The sequence below is a fragment of the Poecilia latipinna genome, unplaced genomic scaffold (genome assembly GCF_001443285.1).
Source record: "Poecilia latipinna isolate Pla-1442-1.1 unplaced genomic scaffold, P_latipinna-1.0 Scaffold517, whole genome shotgun sequence".
Lineage (NCBI taxonomy): Eukaryota > Metazoa > Chordata > Actinopteri > Cyprinodontiformes > Poeciliidae > Poecilia > Poecilia latipinna.
Window position 1 is genome coordinate 214,287 of NW_015113133.1, and position 23,739 is coordinate 238,025.

Sequence of the window (23,739 nt, forward strand, 5' to 3'; positions counted from 1 at the left end):
GAGGGCCACTTTCAAGGTGTTACATTACAAAGTCAAACTTCTTTTAAGTCATGATTGAAAAAGCATTTTTATAACAACTGAAGGTAACAGTTACTTCATTGTGTAATAAAATGGTACCATGTGGCTGGAAACACATAATAGTGCCATTTTAAGGCTCCTCTACCAGAATCAAAAAGCTTTTTTTCCCCAACAAGATCCTTTTCCCTCAGGAAAAAATATGTAAAAGTAGTGCTACTCGTATCTAGGTACAATTGTGAGTCCTCTGCCACTCTCTACATCATGTTATTGACATTTGTGGTACAAAAAAAATGGCAAACAGAAAAAAGGAAACCAATTTTAGATTCTAGCATAGCGTTATTAGTTTACGCTCATGGAAAACCTGGTTGTGGTTATTGTTCGGTTTATTCCGAGTATTCAGCCTCCTCAAAGACAGCGTGGTGGGAGTCTGATTCGATTACAATACAGAAACTCATCCATTTTTCTTCCCGTTACGTAAGCTCTGAAATTGTTCAACTCTGTATTAATCCGCTAAATCACGTTTTGCCAGAAAGAGTCAATCAATCATCTGTGACAGTCTTCTGTGCAGAACAGCTAATTGTGTTTGTCTGTCTTCTTCTTGACATTCCTCATCTGGGCTGGTTTACTGCTGGGGCTTCCAAAAGCAGCCTGACAGGCTGGAAATGTAATTTGTAAAAAAATAAAATAAAATAAATAAATGCGAGCACTGTGATTCACTGACTAAGCAAAGTACTTTGGAGTAAAACTCCAAAGTTTGAAATGACAAACTCCTAACAGTCAAATTTCACACTCTTAATCCTCATTTTTTTACAGCTAAATTAAGTCATTAAGCCAAGCTGACTGACTAGGAACTCCCCTAAGAGTTCAATTTGCACAGATCTGATCTTTTAACTGCCAAACATTCATCCGTTCGATACACTGAGGAGATGCAAATTATAAGAGCGAAGCAGTGAAACACTCACCGTTTGATGCCGTGAAATCAATTGCCACCGTGAAATTAATCTGTGTCCTACAAAAAAGAAAATAAATGGCATAAGGAGAAACATGGAACCATCAATCATGTCAGATTATGCCGCGGCATGTTTTCAAAGCATGCGGCAGAGAGCAATTAAAGCAGCAGGTTATCGGCAGCTGTCTGTCTTAATGTTGGAGCCGGGAGATAACGCCGCCGCCGGTAATCTGCCCGGCTGAGCTGCTGCAGAGTCTACACTAATAACTGCGGGTGACACAAGATTTAATGATGAGAGCATCGCTGCTGCCTAATCCTGTACGACTTCATACCAGTTAGTGGGAACTTACCCGCCTCTGATGTAGTCCAGGAAGGACAGCTCAGTGTCCACCAGACAGGACAGGAGGGTCACCTGCCAGTCAGAAGAGCAGGGCAGTAAGACGGAAAGTCTCACTTTATAATCAATCCATCAAGTTCATTTGTATGACATGTTTCAACAACAACAAAGAAGTGCTTCACATGGTGAAACCATAAAGAAACATTGTAAACACAGTTATGAAAACCAGCAACAGCCATTAGAGTTTGTCAAGTCATTGTCAAAATCAGGTGATAGAAGGCTGTATTTGTAACTGTCTTTATGTGACTCTGAAAGATCAGGCATATAAAGCTAATTTTAGTATTTCAAAGATAAAGACTTTTTTTAGATTTTGATCTCTCTTCTCTTTCATTTAAACAATAATTACGGTAAATGATGACAGAAGCTCTACGTTCTGGACTGTCATTGATTTCATATTGCTGTTCCAGTCAAATTGTTTGTCCATGTGGTGAGGATATAAAAACTCGCTGTCAACATAGATGCTGTTAAAAAGCCTGATCAAACAGATGTTTTAGGTAGATTTGGGCCTTCACTAATTGCTTTCTCACCACTCCAGTGGATCAAAGTGGAAGCGTGTTTACAAGTTGTGGCGCCAAAGTGGAGCTCTGTAATGCTGTATAAATAAAACTAATAAGCGAGAAACAGATGCAGGGAGTTTCTCTTTTTAAGATTTTTTTTTCTGGCAAGATGCGCCAGTAAACAACCTAAAGTATTCCCATCAATTTTTAGCAGTGTTAATACCACACAGCTATTCATTACGACATTATCAATCTGTCCAGTTGTTTTCGACTTTTTACCAGATTCTTCCCTCCCTCACTTCCTGTTTAGATTAAATAAAATCCTGGTTTTCATCAAATTTCCTCAAATTAAATGCTGACAAAACAGAGTTTCTACTCTATTTAAAGTCAACAACTTTCCCGTCACACTTGACAGTTCTCTGGTCTCTCCAACCCCTCAAGTTAAAAGTCTGGGTGTCATTCTTGACAGTAGTCTCTCTTTTCACTCTCATATTATCCGGTCTGCACACTTCTGCTTCCGTAATATTAACCGACTTCGTCCATCCCTCTCCCTGCACTCTACTTCCATCCTGGTCCACTGCTGGTCATTTCTCTAATTGGTTTCTGTAATTCTCTCTTGGTTGGTTTGCCTCGTAAATCTATCCATAAACTTCAACTGGTTCAATATTCTGCTGCTTGCATCATTACCAAAACGGCCTCATTTCATCACATCACTCCAATTTTACAACAACTTCACTGACTTCCTGTCTCTTTAAGAATTCAATTTAAAATCCTGTTGTTTACATTCTAGGCAATCCACAACCTCCCGCCCTCCTTATCTGGTATGAAAATATGAAATGGCAAAAAATTACAACCAAGAGAATACTATATTATTTTTTATACTGTCACCTTTGAATAAAGGTGACAGTATAAACAGTAGTCTCTTAATCTTTCTCTTAATTGAAAGATTAAGAGACTAATCTTTCAATTAGTCTCTTAAATTCATACTTACATGTTTTGATCTGCAGATTAGCGATGAGTTACTATTCTTCCAGTTTAGTGAAAATTCGAGAGCTGCCAAATTTTAATACATTTTAATAAATGTATTAAATGAACTGAATATGCAGAGACACAACGAGGTGTAACCCTAATGACAGAGGTACACCATGCTGAACAATTCACTTCAGTTTTAATTACTAATTAGTGTTGATTGGTATATTAGTCAATAATTAAAATGCTGTTAGCTGCAGGCCATTTACAAGTGTGGCATTATATGCACAACAAATGACTTCATTTGCTTTTTTCTCCATTTGAGATTTCCATAAGCTAAGTCTTCTTTCTCTCTCTATTTCAATGAGCATGTTGACATTTTTCACCATATAAGGCTGTGTTTTTGTAAAAAAAAATCTGATTCACATATGAGGTTAGAAGTTATTTTTGTTTTGTAATGAAGCTATACCATTATTATGTCAGTTAATATTTTGGAATATATAACCTTCAGAAAAATTATAGATGCATCAAAAAAACTGCTGATGACTAGAAGGTAATGATTTCCATAGACAAAAATAAGGAAACATTTTTACCAAAATAGAGCATGAACTATGTAATATGACAGATAGCTGGCTGGGTAGCTAGCTAGATATCCAGCTAACAAGATAGCTAGAGAGATTGATTTTAATACCGAATCTTTCACCAATCAGTGATTGCACCACACAAAGCACAAAAAGGCTGAACTAAAGGCAACACTCTTCAGTGTGGATCCCTTTACTGAGTGAAGAAGACTAAAAGTTAGCCATAGACATTGATACTGTTGTTTTTGTACCACAAATTGCACTAACTATGCTAATCCCAAATGTAAGATGCTGATGACTGTTTCATTTGTAAAAAAATAAATAAATAAATAAAACAATTCATTTTTAAAAATAGTAAAATATTGTTCATAGTCATTGCTCTTTTACACAGCTCATTAACATATTGAATTAATGTCACAGCAGGCAGACTAACATAACATAACATAATCTCAATGTTTTTCTTAGCAACAAAATTGGGTAAAAGTTTTTGCGTTTCTAATTAACATCATAGAGTATATTATAGTATATTGTTATCTCTACAGTAATATTTTCACATGTGTTTTTGAAATACTGATTGGCGGTTGTTTGTCAAACAGTTTCCACTCACCGTTCCTGAGTTTTGGTACTTCTTCTTCTTCTTCCCTTTCTTTTTTGGATTTAGCACCTGTGGAGACATAGGCTTGTTTTTAAAGCCTGAAACAAAATTGTTGAGTCTTAATGGTTCTGCAGCAGTCAAAGTTCGAGTGACTCCTGGCCCCTCAAGTTTTAATTAACCCAGACTATTTAGCAAAGCTGAACTAAATGCCTTTTTAATAAGCATTACCATAGACAATCTCTATCCCCACATTAAAGGCAAAGTAATTACTGAATTTACTTTAGTCTCCTTCCACCCCCCCTCCTTTACAAATTCTTTTTCCACAGGCCTCAGGATGCTGCTCCCAAAAGAACCCAGATAAAACAGCATCACACAAGGGACATATATTTCAACAAGCTCACATTTAATATCAGGTTTTACTCTATCTATATAGTCACAGAGAGAGAGAGAGAGACAGAGAAAAAAAGAACTGTGAAAAGTAAAGAAAATTGATGGAATATAACTTGACGCATATAGAAAAAAAAGGCAGCCCTACTCTTCTGTATTAAAATGATGGAGGTTGTTCTTCCTAAGCAGCTTTACTGAGTCTTAGTCTCCAGTGGTTTATGCTTTAGCAGAGCTAATGGAACAGTTAGGTAAACGCTCGAGGACATGAGGAAGGCTCAGAAGACTGACTTCAGTAATTCAACAGATTATAATAAGGAAATAAAAAACGGCCTTTCTATTGCCCAGACTCACATTCAAGTGATTCTATTAGGCTATAAAAGTACATATGTACATAAAAGTCAGAGCATTTTGTTCACGTAATTCTGAACAAATGGACAAATTATCAAAGGTCATCCATCTACTGGACCAGTTTTAGTGATATATGATCCAGCCTACAGTAAAAGAGAAAGGAGTGTGTCTATACCACAAAAACAGATCATGAACTGTAAAATGTGACCACCAGCTAGCCAGCCAGCCAGCTAGCCAGCCAGCCAGCTGGCTATCTAGCTTTATCGCTAGATAGAAAACTAGCAATAGGTTTAATTTAACAACATATACATTTAAAGATTAAATAAATAAAAAAAAAATACAGTATTAAAACCAAACAAAACCTTAACAATAAACCAGAGGGCGACCAATATAGGACGTTTGATGAAGTATGTTGGGATATTTGAGTCTCAATGGAGAGAAGAACCAAAGACTACCTGTCAGAGCATTTTCTTTTAGTTTACTACTAAGAAAAGAAAGAATAAGAAAAGTACTGAGGCAACATAAGTAGGCAGTAATTAAATTGTATTTTCCAGAGACCACCAGCCTACTATTACACAGCCTGGAATTGATAATATTCTCTATAGTCACTAACTTTTTTTAATGTTTAGAACAACATTTTCACTGATCTGTTGGTGATATCGTACAGAAGGCAAGACTGATACAACAGTCAAAATGGCGCACACCTTCTGAGATCAGTAAACAAAATGATTAAACAGAAACAAAGACTACTCAAAATCAAACCAAAAATCAAACCTTAACATCATGAGAGCTTCACCTCTTTATTTTCAAAATGTGTAATTAACAGAAAATGGACTGAAAATATACAAATCTGACATTTCCTTTAGATGTTGCTCTTTAAAAAGCTATTATTTTTATGCATATTTTTAAAAATGTTTTTACATCTAACTTGTTTCTTTAACCATGATATTCAGAGGATAAAATCAAAGAAAAAAGACAATAAGCTAAAGTCAGCAGGGCTCCTTGAGCTTTTATGCTCAGACTGCTAATTAGTGAATAATTGCTGCTATATTTCTTCTTGTCAGCACAAGCAAAACAAAACTTTAGAGTGAGTTGTTTTTTAAACTACCCCTAATTAAACCTTTTTTAGTCTGGAAAAAAAGGTGCTGAATAGATTCACCCTGCTCACCGTGAGGGAGCGGATATATATTTTTGGCAAACCGAACAAAAGTGAGTCAGATGGAGCGTTTCAGTTTATGCACTCACAAAATAAACGACTAAAGCGATATGACATACTGTACAGAAACCATGGATGAAACGGTAAGTTAGCATTATGTCTTAAAATGAATGACTAAAACCAAGTTTGATTAAAATGCTGAGGGAAATTTCATGCTAGACTGAAACTAGCATAATAGCTAGCAAGAGAGCTAGCTAGCTATGTGGTTAGCTAGCAAGCAAGCCTCTGGGACTAAATGAGTGACTGGCTTTTTGCTTTGGATGAACAGGTTCAATTTAGAACTTCAAATGGAAAGAAGCTGTTTCTCTGAATATATTACGTACATTTGGACTTTGTATTTCTTTGTTTGTGGAAGTGACATTAACCAACAGAGGTGATTTATTTATTTATTTTCAGAAAAGGAAAAGCAAGAGCTTTGTTTGCATTTACGGAGACGCATGTTGTTGGCCCTTGCTGTATTTTATTCTGTTGTGGTTGTTGGGCTTATATATACAGATACCTAATAGATTGTATCATGTTGGTGATGCAGGGAGAAACGGCGACATAAAATTGGGCTGCTTTTGTTTTTTGTTGTGTTATTTTACCTAAAAAAAAAAAAAAATGTTGATGCAGAAAGCAGAAAAACAAGTACATGAAAAAAATCACTATAGGCAAGTCAGAATTTTACAAAAACCAGCGATCGTAATTGGTTACAATATCTCCAGCTGTACAGAGTGGAGCTGTAACTCAGCTTTTAGGCGTTAAATGTTCATATGCCCTTTTGGGTCAAAAATACTCTGACATTATGAGGATCTACTGCGGAAACTATTCACAATGCACATGTTAGTGAAGGTTTCTTTCTGTAAAAAGCAAAGATAGAAATGGCCACCAGCATTGTTATTCAGAAGCCGCCGCTGTCAATCACGCGGGAGGAACTCATCTTTGTAGTAACTAAGAAAACAAAAGTTTGCAGCTGTGGCTTCGTCTGCTTGCGTTCACATGAAATATTTGGAAAAAAAAACAAAAAACAAACAAACATCTGTGAGAACAGATCAGTCCAACACTGAAAGTCACTGCAGAGTGCAGAGCTTTTATCACTGCACATGTAGCAGGCTTATTGGTGCGTGCAAGTGTTTTATTTTATTTTATTTGATAAAGTGTTAGATAAAGTGCTTTCCAGTTCTTCCTTGTCTCTAATTGGAATTAGGTTGAGTGTGTGGTCATATCAAGGGACTGAATGAATTCCAACGTCTATGACAAAAGCCTGTATGTGTGTATGTGTGTGTGTGTGCGTGTGTGTGTGTGTGTGTGAAGAATAGCACCTCATAGACATGGAACTGTGACTGGCTTCTGCACATTTCTCTGTAGCTGGTGCTGAACTCGCCGATGAAGTCATGTCTGTTAAAAAAAAAAAAAAACAGAGCAAAAATATGGTCATGTTTCACTCTAACTTCAAAATGTTCATACGGAAGAGTAGGGCCACTAAAAAAAAAGAGTATGATTTTTTTCCCCCTCAATATTTTTACTTTTGATCTCAGAGGATTAAAGTTAGACTTCTGAGGAAACGTAAACATTTTGAGAAAAAGTCAAAATTCAGAGGAAAAAAAGATTAAAGTCAGAATACTTTTTTTTTCAGTGGCATTAATTGTCTTCCGTAAGATACAGGATCATAAAAAGATTAGAGAAGTAATCAGAAGTATCAGTGATAAGCTGTGTGGCCTCTGTCATCATGAGGCTAGTTGACAGTTTTTTTAATTTCATGGAGATAATGAAAGATGTTTAAAATTAGAGTCGGGTGTTATTGGGAGCTCATCCAGTCAGATACTTTGTGTAGAAAGTATCTAGAAAGGCAGAAAATTATGTCTGAAAAAAATCTCTGCTTTGAAGGAAAACAATACAGTACACAATTATTGGCACCTCTTATGAAGATTTATATGTAAGTCTTAAAATAAATGGTTGTTATGGAGACAACGAGATACCAACCTTTCACTTCTCAAACTGCAAGCTTGTAAGATTTATCTTTCTTTTTTTTACTTGTTTTACACTCCTGCTCACGGTGTGACGGTAAGATAAATACCAGAAAAGATCCACCTTTGTTTGCAGCAGCTCCAGTTTATGAATATTTTATTGCTCTGAATGTAATTATGGGAGAGTATTCTTTTAGATATTTAAACACGGTGGAGATTGTTTAAGGTTTCCCCTCTTACAAGGAGAGTCCTGTAGTTATTAGAGTAGGTTCACCTCAGCTGTAAAAGACAGAATCTGAATAAAAATTTCAGGATGTATGATTTTTAATATGATTTGTATTTTATTTTATGAAACACATATTTGATCACCAACCATCCAGGAAAGTTCTCTCTCCCTGTTAGTCCGTCTTTAAGGTCCTTCTATCCTCCCTCATTACCTCTATTAATTGCTCCAGTTTGAACTCATTACTTATATGAAAACATCTGTCCACACACTCAATTTATTAAACTCTAACTTCTCCACCACGGGGGAGACCAACAGGAACAAATCAGATCTGCACAAGGCAGGGAAGGGAATCATTAGAAGATGGAGAAAACTCAAGATGACTCTGACACCAGATAGTTTGGTAAACTTGGTTTGATTTTGGAACAGAATTGCAACATTTGTTACTTTTTCAGCGTTTGTGGTTCGCACACACACTATGCTGTGTCAAACAAACCAAACCCTTTTGAAAAATCTGTTCACACCCCTCGCCTGTGGTGGCACTGTACCAAGAACGACAAGAACGTCAATAAAACCTTTGAAGAAGACACCGAGCGCAACTTCCTTCTTCGCAAAATGTGAACAAAAGTGGAGTGGCGTCTGATTTTAGCGGTTTTAAGATTTATCTTTTTTGTCTTTGGCAAATGCACCAAGCAAAACAAACACTGTTCAACAGCAGCTGCATTTCCACTAACCATAAAATTGTGCAAATTGAAACTAAAAACAATACATTAGCTTAATGGAAAGATGCCGATTTTTTAAAAACTCACAATTACCAACAACTAACTCATGCCAGTTCTGCTTTTCGTTTAGAAAGAACTGAAAAAACCCAAATGCTTTTGAAGGGAACTGTTGTTAGAACATTAGAAACTGGTTAACTTCCTGTTGGAGCAAAAAAGACTCTAGAATATAAACTCCAGTGAGAACAAAACCCCAGTCATTATTATAAAAACAGAACTTCTCAGTATTATCTGAATGTTGTTGGTGAGTCAGTAACACAACCCAATAATGTGGACTTTATCGCTTTATGGCTCTAAAATGTCTGCACACCTTTGATAAAACGACAAATTTCAACAACATTCAATAAATTGACTACAATAAATCATTACACTCTTTTCCACATGTGATATTTCAATCTGAAAACCTACACGTCTGTCAAAAGGAAAAATTATAAGTGGTTTGATAAATGTGCAGCTCTAAACTAATATATTTTTAAAACGCCTTTTGATCCAGTTAAAGCACCAACTGCCTCTCAGCTCCAGGAAGCCTGGGATTCACTTTGAAGTTTCTGGAGGCTGATGCTGGGAGGTTTTTGCTCATTTTGCCTGGCTTTGAACCAAGTCTGCAGTTTATTTTGTAGTGTTAGGTTAACCTCTGAGAGTGAAACTAAACGACTAAATCGACTTTCATCTGACATCATAGCCATGTTTCTGTCTGCAGCTTAGTGAATCAGTCGCTGTGTTTCCATTACAAATGTGCGCAAAACTTTGTCAATATTCCAGAATGTCGAAACAAGCAAAAAGAAAATACAAAAACACAATTTTGCAATTGTGTTGTTTCCATTAAATAAGAAAAACAATTAAAATCACATATTAATACGTTTGTTCACGCAACAAATAATTAAAAAAAAACATGCCACGCTGTGGTCCTCCTACCACTTCCTGTCATCTTCTTCTTTGTGGTTTCCATCAGTGGCAACATCCGGCTGTTGACCATGTGACTCGTGATGTGAATAAAGTGTTTCCATTGCAGTTTTTGCAAAATAAAACCATCTCATTCTAGCACCAACATTTTTATCGAAAGAGTTTTGATGCAAATTGCCGTGTTTCCATCAAGCAAATTCAGTGTTAAATTGCGCATTTAATGGAAATGCAGCTACTGAGTGACGAAGAATGCTGCAGAATTTAAAGCTGAAATGTTGAGGATTTAGTTTAATGTCTCTTTGTCTGGATGGCTCAACTTACATATTTTCTACCAGTTAAATTCGTTGGGATTAAAAAAAAAAAAAACACATATTTTAAAGAACACAAAAGGTGTCATTTTTCCAGAAATTAAGATTCATCTCTATGTACTTGAAAGTGCAAAAAAAAGTCACCTTTAACACTAAACATGTGTTTCTCTTTCTCTATAAAACAAGAAGCTGTGAGATGATTTCTCTGTGACTGTAAGCCCCTCGTATTTCTTCAAGTAGATATATTCAGCACAGGTATTATTGGTGAGATGGAGCCAATAATGTCGGATGGATTTAATTAAATAATGGCATGCCAAAATGTAATAACACGTAGGTCATAACATAATAAAATAGACCCTCACCCTCCGTCTCTGTCCCAGTCATAAACCTCCACCTTAATGCTCCTGCAGAGAGAAAGAAAAGGTAGAAAACAAATTCAACACTTAAGATTTATTATCAGTTCAAAGAGCTCACTGCTGGTCTGAGGAAGAGTTTATTATACAATGTAATTTTATTTCACTTTTCTTCCTTTATCTTCCTTTAAAGAATGTCTCTATATTAACATGAATTGGAACACACCTTAAGTTTCCTAACAGATTAGCTTTTTTCCACAGTGTGTGTACATTAGGAACCCCGTCGTTGTGCTTTCCGACTTTTCCTCACACGTTTCCTGAGATTTCATAAGCTAATTAATCTCTCTCTGTCGCCACGTATCACCACCGCGCCTGAATACTTCAGCAGTTCTAAAATTCGGAATCCTAAAGACGCTGCAATTATCTGTAAACAGTTGCCAAGGGCTTGCGGGGTTCCTGCTGTGGGCTGCGTTGTACCTGTCATAGTCTCCGTTGCACAGCGCCCTGACGGGAATTTTAAAAGCCTGCCACACCGGGTCCAGGGTATTCTTCACCACTTCTGTTTTGTGGCAGATGGTGTAGCTGTGAGACATATAGAAGTGTTACGTTGACAAAAAAAAAGAAGAAAAAAGAAAAACATAATAATAGCCCAGCAATGCATGCAGCTCTTTGTCAATAACTGTTGTTTTTTTTTTGTGTCGCATCTAGACTGGCTCTTTGTTACCACGCTGTGCTGCTGTTATACCCTGCAGCGAGGCATTTAAGCCGCATCAGTACAAACCCAGCTGCTCTAAAGAGAATGTGTTAAGTGTGAGACGCTCAAGTCGACTTGAATAACAAGCATCTGCGGGGCAGAAAAAAAAAAGACCTCCGCACAAAGTTTTGCACTTAATTCCATCTTATCCATCACTCCCCTCTTTGTTTTCTTCTTGTCAACTCTGTCCTGTTTTATCGCCTCATCTACTGCCTCCTCGTGATGAAAAAAGGGGGGATCAGGGGGAAGAATGTCACATATACATCATCAAGCGTTACGTAACGTCGCAGAGACAAATCACTCTGCATAGGAGCTTTTGGAGCATGAAAACAGCCGCGCTCGGGCCTCCGTGTACATTAAAGTCATCTTTACGTGCCGGCTGTGTTTTTCTGTTGTTCACATGCGTCACATCGAGATGGCTGGATCTCTCAGTTCACCAAGTCGAGGAAAAAAAAAAAAAGGAAAAAAATGCCTTGAAGGACTTACGACCCGTCTTCGTTGCTGCGGTAAAACACGAGGAAAGGATCCGATTTGCCGAAGAAGTCCTTCTTATCCAACTTGTTGCCACAAAACTGAAGCATCACTGACTCCTAAACAGGAGAAATAGAAACACATGTTACAGAGAACAACTAAAGATGAAAATATCCAGACACTGGTTAAAAAGTAAATATTTTCAAAGGGAAGTAAATGAGGGACCCGAAACACAAAATAGAGCACATGGTGACATTAGATCATTGGGATGTGTTGACAACCTGCCAAAGCAGATGGATTGTCATCTTGTCCACTGAGTTTGGCTTCACTCCAATATTACAAAACTATGTGATGGAAATATTATTATCAAACATTGCATTTCTCTTCATTCCTCTGTTCGTTAAAAACTTTCACCTCTTTTCTGACTTTGAATCTCATCGGTGGGCATCTACTGCAGTTAGACACCGTCAAGCGTCATGGCAACCAGAGGCCGAGAGAGACTTTTTCCATTGTCTGCCATTTTGACCTACGTGGCCAAATATTCCCACCACAATGTATTTTAACCTGCCCATTTCTAAAATGATAACGACGTAGTTGATAGTCTGTCATTTTTTTTAAGTAACATTCAGTCTGAACAAGCTTCACAGAAAACCCACATCATGGCATCACATGTCAAACAGATGAATACATGAAACTCTTTCCCCGCAGTGATAAAAACAACAGACTGTGGTAGTATTTGCATAGAAACAATGAAATTCATCGATTGCACTTAAATTAGGAATGATTGGCCTGCTGTGGCCTGAACGCACAGCACGCCCAACTTCCACCTGGTCTGCATGGACCTGAATTCCTCGCCTGCTTGTGTGCAATCAAATGTCTAAAGTTGTCATGAGGTTTTGAACTTTTGTCTCCAACAGATGTCTTCTCATGGAAGTTTTGATGTTGATCTGGAGGTTCAATTCGCGCTCTGCTGCCACAATGGAAACCCGGGATCACAAGCACCACTTTGGCAAAAGTTTTGAAATCAGGGAACATTTTTCCAACTGAAGTGATCAAAAGTTGGCAAGACTCTGAATGAGAGGACAGGGCTTCAGCTAGTGGAATCCCTTATAGCTTGCACTTCTTCTACACCAGTATAATTCATAACACCTCCCGGATAGCGAGATAAATTGAGTACGAAACGATGCTCAGATGCTCTGATGGGAATCTTTTTTTTTTTTTTTGACTGGTTTAGTTACCGGGACTCTGTAAAGTAAACTTGAAAACGTCTGCATGTTTGCACCTAGTGGTCAGGAGTGTGAAATGCCAGATTCACTGTTTTAAAGGGGAAGTATTATGGACTTTCCAGGCACACAGTACCATTTTATTTCACAATTAGGTTACTATGTTACCTTCAGTTGTTATAAAGATGCTATAAATATCAAATATGACTTAAAAGAAAATTGGCTTTGCAATTTAATGGCATGAAATTGGGCCTCTGTCTCTTTAAGAAACTTTTTGAAATTCTATCTTCGGGCAGCCATCTTCTCTACTAACTCTTTTTTTTTTTTTAAATGGTCAACAATAAAAAAAATTATCTGGTTAACACAAGCCCAATAACCAACCAAAATTACATTCCAGTCCTTTGCAAGAATGACATTTTTCACATTTAAAGTGTGATGAGATATAATTTATAGGTTAGATTCCTTCTGTTCCAATCCCACTCTGTGAAACAGGCTCTTTATAACTTGGCTCGATGAACCAGTTTCTTCTGTAGAGAGAGAAGATTTTACCCGATGTTGTTTACGTTTCAAACTCATTTTCTTTATAGACGACTGCTGTGAAACCGTTGACCTGGTAACGACTCATCCACAACCTGATCCAAAGTATTCAGATTCATCCCAGCAGAAGCCAAATCCATAAGAAGTTGTTTGTGAAAATTGTTTGATAGTCCTGACAGAATCCCACTGTAAGCCAATTAAGACTTTTTGGTTTAGAAGAGAAAAGAACAGGCCGGCGGAGAGAGAGATGAGAGCGAGAGCGGGCGGGGGACGGGAGACAGCGGCTTAAAGTCTGACTCTTACCCTGCAGTTGCTCAGCTCCTCTGCTCTAATGATGATGGTGCCACATTTCTTTCCTGGAATTCCACTGGAGAAAACAGAAAAAAAATATAAAAATAAAAAAATATAATGTGATAACTGTACGGCTGTTACTGCATGATGCACAATAATAGCCCCACAAACACAAATACTGCTCCTAAAGATTCTTCTTCCGGACACCAGTCATAAAGAAGTGTGATTTGTATCACTAAGGTGCACACAGTAATGCCACTTAATCATATTTTCAAATGTATATTTATTATAATTGGACAGACAGTGGAGAGAATAGTAAAACTAACAACCTCGACAATATGGACAGCTTTTTTCTTTTTTTTTAAAAAACATGATCAATTTGAAATTTATTGACAATAATAAACCAAGATTTTTATCATAAGAAATGTATCGCGATAAATGATACGATACCATTAAAGCCCATCCATGATGACATCACTATCAGCAGCCAATCATGACCAGCAACAAGAAATGAATGGGATCCGACGTTTTCGAGATATGACATACAACCTTCAGCACCGTATTTTTACAGACATATTCAATAAATTATAATATGCGTTCTGATGTGTTGTATTATTTCTTATTAATGGAAGGAAGATTACACCCTTTAAAAATAGTTTTACCAATAAAAACTGCGGCGTGCGTTGGTATTCAGAACTTTTACCTTGTTACGTCTAATTAAAATTCACTGCTTTGATAGGTCACCTAATTAGTAAAGAATGTTTGTAATATGATGACCTGCAGTTTTGTGAAGGCCTCTGGGGTTTGTTAAAGAACACTAGTGAACAAAGAGCATCATAGAGACAAAGGACAAGTTTACAGCAACATCCCGGGAATCAACACCTGATCCAGAAATGGAAAGTTTAGCAAAACTGCAAACCTGAGACAACATGGCTGAGAATCTCTGTGGAGAAGAGAGACACATACTCTTCATTACTTTTTTTTTTTTTGCTGTTGCTTAGAGACGAGTAGAGAAAATGCCAATTCAAATTCAAAAACACTTTATTGATCCCAAAGGGAAAATAAATAATTAAATTCAATTGTTCATAGAAAGTCATAATAAGTCTAGTTTTAAACAAGCCTCGACAGGGAACAAGTAAAGGTATAGGAGCCGTCAGATACCAGATAAAACCAAAACAGTTTGTCTGGTAAAAACCCAACAATTGTACATCAGCCATTTGACACACTAAGAGCCTGAGGGCTGCAGATAACGTTAGATTCCACTCAGAAACAGGATTTACATTACGGTTTAAAATGATGAGTCTTAAGTTATTTGCCATGCTAAGCTGACACGCTTGAATTAATGAGCTGTTTGCCGAGGTAATTGCCCATGGAGTCTTTCACATGCTCGTCTTTACACTATTCAACCTGTCTGCGATGCACTTTTTGCTGAAATAATTTGGCAATTAGTCAAGCTGGCCGACTCCTTGAAGACATTTTAAAGAGACCGATGTGGGCTAAATTAAAATAAGCCTGATGCTGTATTTCAGTGGCCATCATTGTGCTGCCTTTTCAGCGGGCTCAGAAGGTCACCGGGTAGCGATGCAGTTCAACGCACCGTTTCTACTCCATGACCCAGGAGGTCAGGCACCCGCTGGTAATCATGGGTTTAGAAAGCCTCCAAGTCTTTTTTCCCCTTTTATTCACTGTTGTCTCATGTCTGCTTTTCTGTATTGGCAGAAAACAAATTTTCCCACTGGACATTAGAAAAAGAGTCACTGGTGGAAACCACGAGGAAGAAGACAACAGGAAGTAGTTGGAGGATGATGGCGCAGCATGTTTTTTAATAACGTATCACGTGAACAAACTTATTCACGTGTGATTTCAATTGTGTTTCTTCTTTAACGGAATCATCGCAGCTGCGAAATTGTATTATTGGAATATTGACAAAGTTTGCACACATTTGTAAAGGAAACGTAGACACTGTCACATGACCACACAAATACACAAATACCACATGACCAAACCCTCTCCTCCCCTAAAAACCCAAAACAGCAAGACGATGCAAATAAACATCAGACACTGATATCGGCTCACTTATTGAACCGATGTTAAAAAATGACCAACATCGGCCGATACCGATGTTAATGTCGATATATTGTGCATCACTACTTCAGACAGAGAGAACCTGACCTCAGCCCAATAGATCACCAGTGGTTGTTCACACAAATGCTGAAAAAAATAACAACCGCTACATCAACTAGAAACGAACATCATAACGATATATGTGGTTTGGATGTCAAACAAAAACACAAATATCACACAAATCGACACCTTCAAACACAACAAAAGACGTTCATATTGAGAAACCATCTCCTCAATATTATGAAAGACTGAAGAACAGGCACAGATGAACTGAACCTATGCAATAATTAATATTCAAAGGTTCTGAAAAAGAACTTTAAAAAAATATCTATGGCATATGTTATACATGTTTAACATTTCAAATGTTGGAAGCTCAAGAAGCTTTGATTCTTGAAATGGTTTTATGTTTATTTTGAACACTCAGGTTGACAACGGTCAACCTTAACTCGTCAAAACCCGTAGCAACCAACAGTGCCTACACTAATGGATCGCCAGAGAAAATATGAGGCAAAATTGCTTGAAATGCTGAAATTGAACAGAGCAGCTGTTATTGTTCAACTAAATCTGAGGTTCTTATGTGCCACAGAGGAAAACAACATGTTTTTATCCTAATTCAGTGCTGAATTGCTTACTAGTAATTAAATAGAACAAAGTTACTTGGTGCTAAGATTTAAAATTTTAGTATAGTACAGTGAAGACCATAATGACAGTCTCAATACTTTTGTGCAAATAATCTTTAGCTTTCTCCTGCAACTACTTCCTTTCTTGTCAACATTAAGCAGCGTTCCCATGTTAATTGGAAACAGCAAGTCGCTGTGGGCGTATTGATTCTATTTCCATACAACTGGTCAATGGTTTGTGTGCATGCAGCACTTCTGACTTCGCTGCACGTGTTTTGTTGCTATGATACCAAGTTGAAACAAATGTTTGTTTGTTTTTTTGAGTAGGTTCTGTCTCCCACGCACGATAGTTTTGTTCAGACCTTATTCAAGATCTAACAGATAAATGAGAAATTAGCTGAACAGCAAATATAATCATAATCTTAAGATCCTACATAAATCAACAGAGACCTCTGAAGAAGGAACCTGGAACTTCTCTACTTTTATTTAATCCACCGTCTCCCCCCAGAGGATTATAAGACTGGTGGGCCACCAGGCTTTACTTGCCCCTCCACCAGGCTAAGTGTTATTTATTTTAAATGAGGTTTTTTATATAGCAGTAACAGTGACAGGAAAGGCAAACTAAGACACGGGAGGCTGACCACTAAATCTAGACCAGATGTTTGCCACAAACTAAATGAGGGAGGAGAGAGATCATTTCATTTGGCTGAGATCTGACAAATAATGACTCAGAAAGAAAACAATAAAACAGAGAAATTGCAGGAAAATTGGAGCAAAGCTTTGAAAGCCCCCCTCCGATTCCCCTCAATCACACAGTCACCTGAGACTCAACAACCACACTCCCTTTGATGAACGGGAAAGGAGTCATTGAAATTAATTTGCTGCACAACATGGAGAAATTGTTCGGTAAGTGGGTGGATGAAAAAAAAAAACGGGCCGAAGAGCTAACAGAAGAGGACGGACCAAGTGGGGAAGGCAGAGGGAGACAGGAGTTAAGTCCCTGGAAAGATGGAGAGCTGAACGAGAGGCCGGCGCCTGAACGCAGAGTGGGCCTGAAAGCACCAGCATACGGTCGCCCAAGTATCACCGAAATGGGTTTTTAGATTGGGGAAGCTCTTAGGTGCTCATAATGCGGACGCGTATCGGCGTGGAAAGCGAATGTCACCCTCCTGTGTCTTAGTCCAGATCTATTTTTAAACACTACGATGCTTCACTACTCTGGAAACAGAGAAGCCGATAACTTACTGATTTCCTCACAGGATGCATGTGCTGTCACATTTAGAGCCAATTACGTTCCATTAGGAACAGAGTCGCTCTCTTTGCCTTTTGTAATTCTGGTGGGGGGATAAAAGATCTGAGAGAACAAAATGTGAAAAAGTGCAGCCTACTCTTTTTGAATATGAATCTTTGCAAAGGAAGTCCATCACAGTGCACGCGAAGCCGGGCTCCAAACACAGCAGCATCACAGGTCGACCTCACGTTGCACCAACATATGATCGGTTGCTGCTAAAACAGAGCTCACACTATATTCTGCCTCTCTTCCAGATGTTACCACTCAGGCTGTAGGCGTCTCCATTGCAGCGCCACCTACAGACGGAGAAGCAAACACAGAGCTTGTCCGCTACCTTGCAGAAGTCCTGGAGCTGAAGAAGAGCCAAATTTCACTGGACAAGGTTTCTGAAACTCCTACATCTGTTTTTGTTTTTAATGTGTTTATTCAGCAATCATTGGAGACTAACATTTCAAGGGATACTAGTGAAAAAACACTTGAAAAGATTACAGGACAGATTAAAACCAATGGTGGGACTCAACTGAGTCATTAATTAATTTACATTTTTGCAGCTAAATTATTGAACTGACATGAGTTCAGCAATAAATATATTTACCTTCATCAATATGTTTAAGTTAATCAAATTTTAATTAAAAACATTATGCCAAAAATAAACATTTTCAATTTAAAACATCCTTTTTATTGCAAAACTATTGAAAAAATTGATATATGAACTCAACAACATATAGATTTTTTATTATTTAAGTTATTCATCTGTCAGATCGGTGCAATTTCTTTTGTTTCACCAAAAGAAACAAAAGCATTGTTTCTTTTGTTTATAATTAGCTTCATCCATCATTTGTTTAAGTCCAGCCAAACTTACCCTTCTCTCATTATCTATATCGTTAAAAATCTGAGGCAGTGCAGTGGCGCAGAGGTAGAGCGTGTAACTCACATGGTTGCTTAAGCAACCGAATCCTGACCTGTTGACCTTTGCCACGTCTTCCCTCTTCCTCACAACCTACTTTACTGTCTCACCACTATTAAATAAATGTTACTAGAGCCAGTAAAATGCTTAAAACTATACAAAAACTCCAGCATGGGCCACTAAGAAAATGGAGTTTCTAATACAAAACTTTCTTTATTCTTCTCTTGTTGCTGCTTGGTTGAAATATGTTCTGAAAATGACTTTATGAACAAAAATGTGACGTAAGGTTATTGCCTTCTCTGTTTTGTTTGTTGCTTTCTGCGGACAATCAGGCATTCGTAATAATAAGAGATGATCTAAAAATATCTCAACGAAAAAAGGCTAAAAATAGAACATATACATGTGTTCAGACTGAGCACCGCAGGAAGACACACAGATCAGAAATACAGAGAATGACTGCAGGCAGAGGTTACATAACTCTGAAATGGAAACACATTCTTACATCACATTCCTTCTGCATCATTCTTCAGCAAGCCCATTCAGTGGCAAGCACTCATTGATTCGGCCTCCAACACACACACACACACACCCACACACACACACACACACACACACACACACACACACACACACACACACACACACACACAGGGGCATGTAATAGTAATGGATGAAGATGACTTGAATCACTTGTTCCGTCACATAAGCTGACATCATAGTGGACACCAACCAGCGAAGAAAGGCGCTGGAGGACACTGGCTGCATTTCCACTGACCATAGAATTTCACAATTTGATAGTTTGAAAATGAATTTTCTTACTGGAAACACGCCAATAAAAAAAAACAACAAGTTTTTCGCTAAAACATCTTGGCATTAGAATGAGGTGGTTTATTTTTCACTGCATTGAAATGTATTTATTTCGTAAAACTACAAAGGAAACACTTTCTTCGTATCACACGAGTCACATGATCGACAACCGGCTGTTACTACTGGTGGAAACCACAAAGAAGATGACAGGAAGTGGAAGACACAGCATGTTTTTTAATGACTTATCGCCCGAACAAACTTTTTCCAAGTGTGATTTTAATTGCTTTTCTTATTGAATGGAAACAGCACAATTGTGAGGTTGTGTTTTTTTTTACATTAGCGGAATACAGACAAAGTTTGAACGCAGCTACTGATAGATGATTGGTTGCGTTCAACCTCAGGAAGAATACAATTAGAAAGTATGAACTAAAACTTGCTTATGCACACTTGTATTTCAACTTTGTCAATAAGAATACATGACATGTACATCATTTACCAGAGTTTAGAAAATGAAGTTTTAGATCTTCAGTATTCTCTTTTCAGACACTAAGCAGTTGGGCAGTTTATCCTCCGCATTTACAGTTCTGTTGTCTTTCCCATTTTGAAGATTGTCCAAGAACGGAGTCGTTCCAATCAATTCAGGCATCAAAACGTTTGAAAAATCAAACTTTTATCATTCCCTGACATCTATTTGAGAAAGCTGTGTAATAAACCCTTATAGATACTTTGATGAATCAACTCAGGATTCATCCGACTCAAGTGTGAAAGGTCCACTTTTTAATCAGATTTTTTATGTTGATTGCTATGTTTAGTGCAGCATTGATATGGACACTCGGGGAGTATACTGACCAAAAAAAAGAGTTTCTAAAGTCAATACTTTAGAATAACTTCTTCACAATTAAGAAAATAATATCCTATTCACATTGAATAATCATACCTTGACTACGTTTTCAATCAACTTTGCCGAAATGTTGAAAAGACAACAGATGAAACTCTTAAGAGTTTAGAAAGTCACCAAAGATGTTATGGTAAGAAGGCTAAAAGTGGAGTAAAATGGTTCCTTAAATCAACAAACTGAATGTTATAAACTGAAATGATTTCTCATTGTAAATCAGAACGAAAATGTCAGAATTACAATAGCAGGATAAAAACATCAATACTGATGTTAATTTGAATCCAAAAATAGAAACGAGCAGTTGAGTGTAATGTTGTGATTATTGATAAGGACAAACTGAGGCGTATTAACACATTTATAAAATGTGTTCATATACATTTTATAAATGTGTATTAACACATACACTTTATGTATGTGTTAATATACATAAAATGTGTTTTATGTATGTAACTTTCTTCTTCTTCAAGAAAGAAGAAGAAAGTTCTTCTTTCTTGTGATGATAATTAAGATAACAAGGGTCGTGTTGAATAGAGGGAAACACTGAAAAGTGGAAAACATATGAAATGTGACATCTGGCCACCAACAAAGCATATGGCTTGATGACACAATGTGCTGTGTGTCATGTGACCCACAGTTTCTCCAAGTACATTTACAGAACCTTCGACACTTTAATAAAAGGAATTTTAATTTTGATATGTAAGAAGTTGCCATTTATGTATAATTTTAATCCAAAATTACAAAAATGATAGTATATATACTAAAAAATAATAATATACATTTTTCAGAAGGGCACTTTTTATTTCTTTATTCTAATTAACTAAATGCATTGTGTAAATTTTGGAGGTCTACCTAATAGGATGGAGAGGTTTTCTTTTTTTCTTTACCCATGAAACATTTCCAAAGCAGACTGTTAAATATTTTAGACTTTTGAGTAGTTTACGCCTACATTTCCTTCTTGTTTTGTTTGTTTTGCTGAAGTAGCTGGAGTCAACAAAGTGTCACGATGTCAATCTGTGTCAGTCTCAGGTGGGAGAGACACACAGTTGATTTTAGGCTCACTCTACTGTGGCATGTGAGACAGCAGAGGTTTTCTGAACATTAGTCATTCACCGAGCGCCTGCTCGTCTCACACTGAGCAGTCAGTGTGAAATCTGTCATGAACCGGCTTAAAGGGCTAATAACAACTTTGTTAATCAGCAATCAGGAAGGAAATCAGACATTTCAAAGACATCTCTGATAACCTTTTGGAGGCTTCAGTCGAGATCCTCACGGCTAACTCCACTTTGGGAAGTGTTTCTTTAAACAACAGGCAGTTAGCTGTCTAAAGATGTTCACAGTCTGTAGTTTTTCTATTCATCTCATTTTGGCTGTTTCATGCCCGACTGTCTTTGTGTCTAATTCGTCATGAAAAAAAAAAAAAAAAATCTCCTGCTGGTTTTCAATTCATAACCATTTTTATCAATTAATCAAATTTTGGGGGTTTTGAAGATTAAACTTTTGGAAAATCTGTTTCCATATTTCAGAGCGATGTCAGCACGAAAGAGCTGGTAGCGTCGAATCTCATTAAACCAACTTTTTTCTTTTAACTTTAAGACATTTCTTCAGGCAAAATTGAGTCTTCATTCTATATCATTTTCATAATACAGCCTTGGTCTCCGTCGTACAACTCACAGAAGGGATGACTAAAATGAAAACCACTTTTTCTAAAATATTTTCTCTCATTTGTAATTTCTTTTCTTTGAAAAGAAACAAAAAAAAAAAAAACTAAATCTATTAAAATCGGAAATCTAGTATGAAAAAAAATCTGATTGTAATTTTAAGCCACATCGCCGAGTTCTAACTCACACCCAATAAAATAGAAATTGTAAAGTATGCTCAATTATGATCTATATTGATCTATATATCTATATCTATATTTAAGGTAGCATAAACCATTTTGGATATTATTGCTTGCTTGATGCTACTTACATCAGTGGTTTTTCCAGGCGACTTCCCAGGGAGCCGACTATTTCACCCAATGTACAGAAAGCCTGGCCCAGGAAGTCCTGCATGTGGGAAAAGCATGAGAAGCATCAACAACGACATTGTTCATATTTACCATTAATTTTTCATATGTAAATGTATCGACATCGTTAAGTGTGTGCAGAAGAACCCTTAAGCAACGATCCAGAAAAGGTTTCCTATGAAAAATGGATGCCTTCCTCATCTCTAAATGATTCATACAGTCAATGTTCAATAAGCAGCTGAAAATAAAGCAGTTAGCAAACATTATGACGACTGTTTAAATTTTCATCATCTGCTCAAAGCATAAAGGAATGCTCTCGACTTTTAGACGAATTCTTTTAAACCGGTAAGAAGGAAAAAAAACAACTAGTTAGTCGCTCAGTTTGAAAAACTTGCTATGTGTTCTCTAATGCCAAGCGGCTTGTGGTTGAAGGTGATGGTGTGTGTCCCACACTGGAAAGATGAGGCTTGTTGTCACTGGAGGTAATCTCCATTCTGATTAGATTCTGAACTCAACGCCAATCCCATGTCTCCACTATCGGGCCCAGAACTCTGACCTCTGAAGCGTCATCAGAGACTTCAACTTTAGGTTCAGCTTCCTGATAGTTTGATTAAGTCCAAAGATGCAACAAAACGGCCACTTTCCACCCAATCTATGTGCAAAGGTTTTAAATGGAAGAAATAGTACCACTGTTATTCATTTGGGACTTATTGTGATGTATTCAGTTGCTGCCCTCTGACCTCAGAGGAACTAAAGATTATAATTCTGTTCAGTTTAATTTGATGTGTAGGAGAGGAATAAATATAATCGGTCAGTCAGGCAGTATAAATTGTTGTAGTCTGAAGTGTTGATAAATTATTTGATATCGGAATAGCTATATATAAAATCAATCAAACTTCAGTGTGCTGCTTGTCCCAATGACCACCACATTGTCATTTCTCATGTGTTTTCACGACAAATGTGCACAAAACGTCGTCTAAATTCCACTAATGTCAGACAAAGACAAACTCTCATGTTTGTTTCCGTTAAATAAGAAATGCAGTTAAAATCACACGTGAATGTGTTTGTTCACGCGATGAGTTGTTAAAAAACATGTCACACCGTCATCCTTCGACTACTTCCTGTTGTATTCTTCTTCATGGTTTACGTCAGGTCCAGCGTGAGGTGACTGCTCTACAATGAGATACGTTACAGTGAAAGTAGTCTCAGTTAGGCTGTGTAAAATCGCACAGGGAAGTAATAGGGAAATCCGCTCACACCAAAATATAGCAATAACAAATAGGAAAAAAAAAAAAATATATATATATATATATATATATATATATATATATAAAAAAACACAAAG

General features: G+C 37.2%; 1 protein-coding gene across 1 annotated transcript in view; it reads right to left on the reverse strand.

Moving 5' to 3' along the window:
• The window catches only part of LOC106952463 (copine-8-like), a 110,380-nt gene that overhangs the window by 28,746 nt on the left and 57,895 nt on the right, over window positions 1-23,739 (reverse strand). Inside the window, exons 6-14 of the mRNA XM_015040574.1 lie at window positions 22,358-22,434; window positions 13,758-13,821; window positions 11,710-11,813; window positions 10,947-11,051; window positions 10,479-10,520; window positions 7,259-7,334; window positions 4,019-4,075; window positions 1,318-1,379; window positions 981-1,027 (exon numbers count right to left, since the gene is read on the reverse strand). Coding sequence (XP_014896060.1) covers window positions 981-1,027; window positions 1,318-1,379; window positions 4,019-4,075; window positions 7,259-7,334; window positions 10,479-10,520; window positions 10,947-11,051; window positions 11,710-11,813; window positions 13,758-13,821; window positions 22,358-22,434 — 634 coding nt within the window. The remainder of the gene's footprint in view (window positions 1-980; window positions 1,028-1,317; window positions 1,380-4,018; window positions 4,076-7,258; window positions 7,335-10,478; window positions 10,521-10,946; window positions 11,052-11,709; window positions 11,814-13,757; window positions 13,822-22,357; window positions 22,435-23,739) is intronic.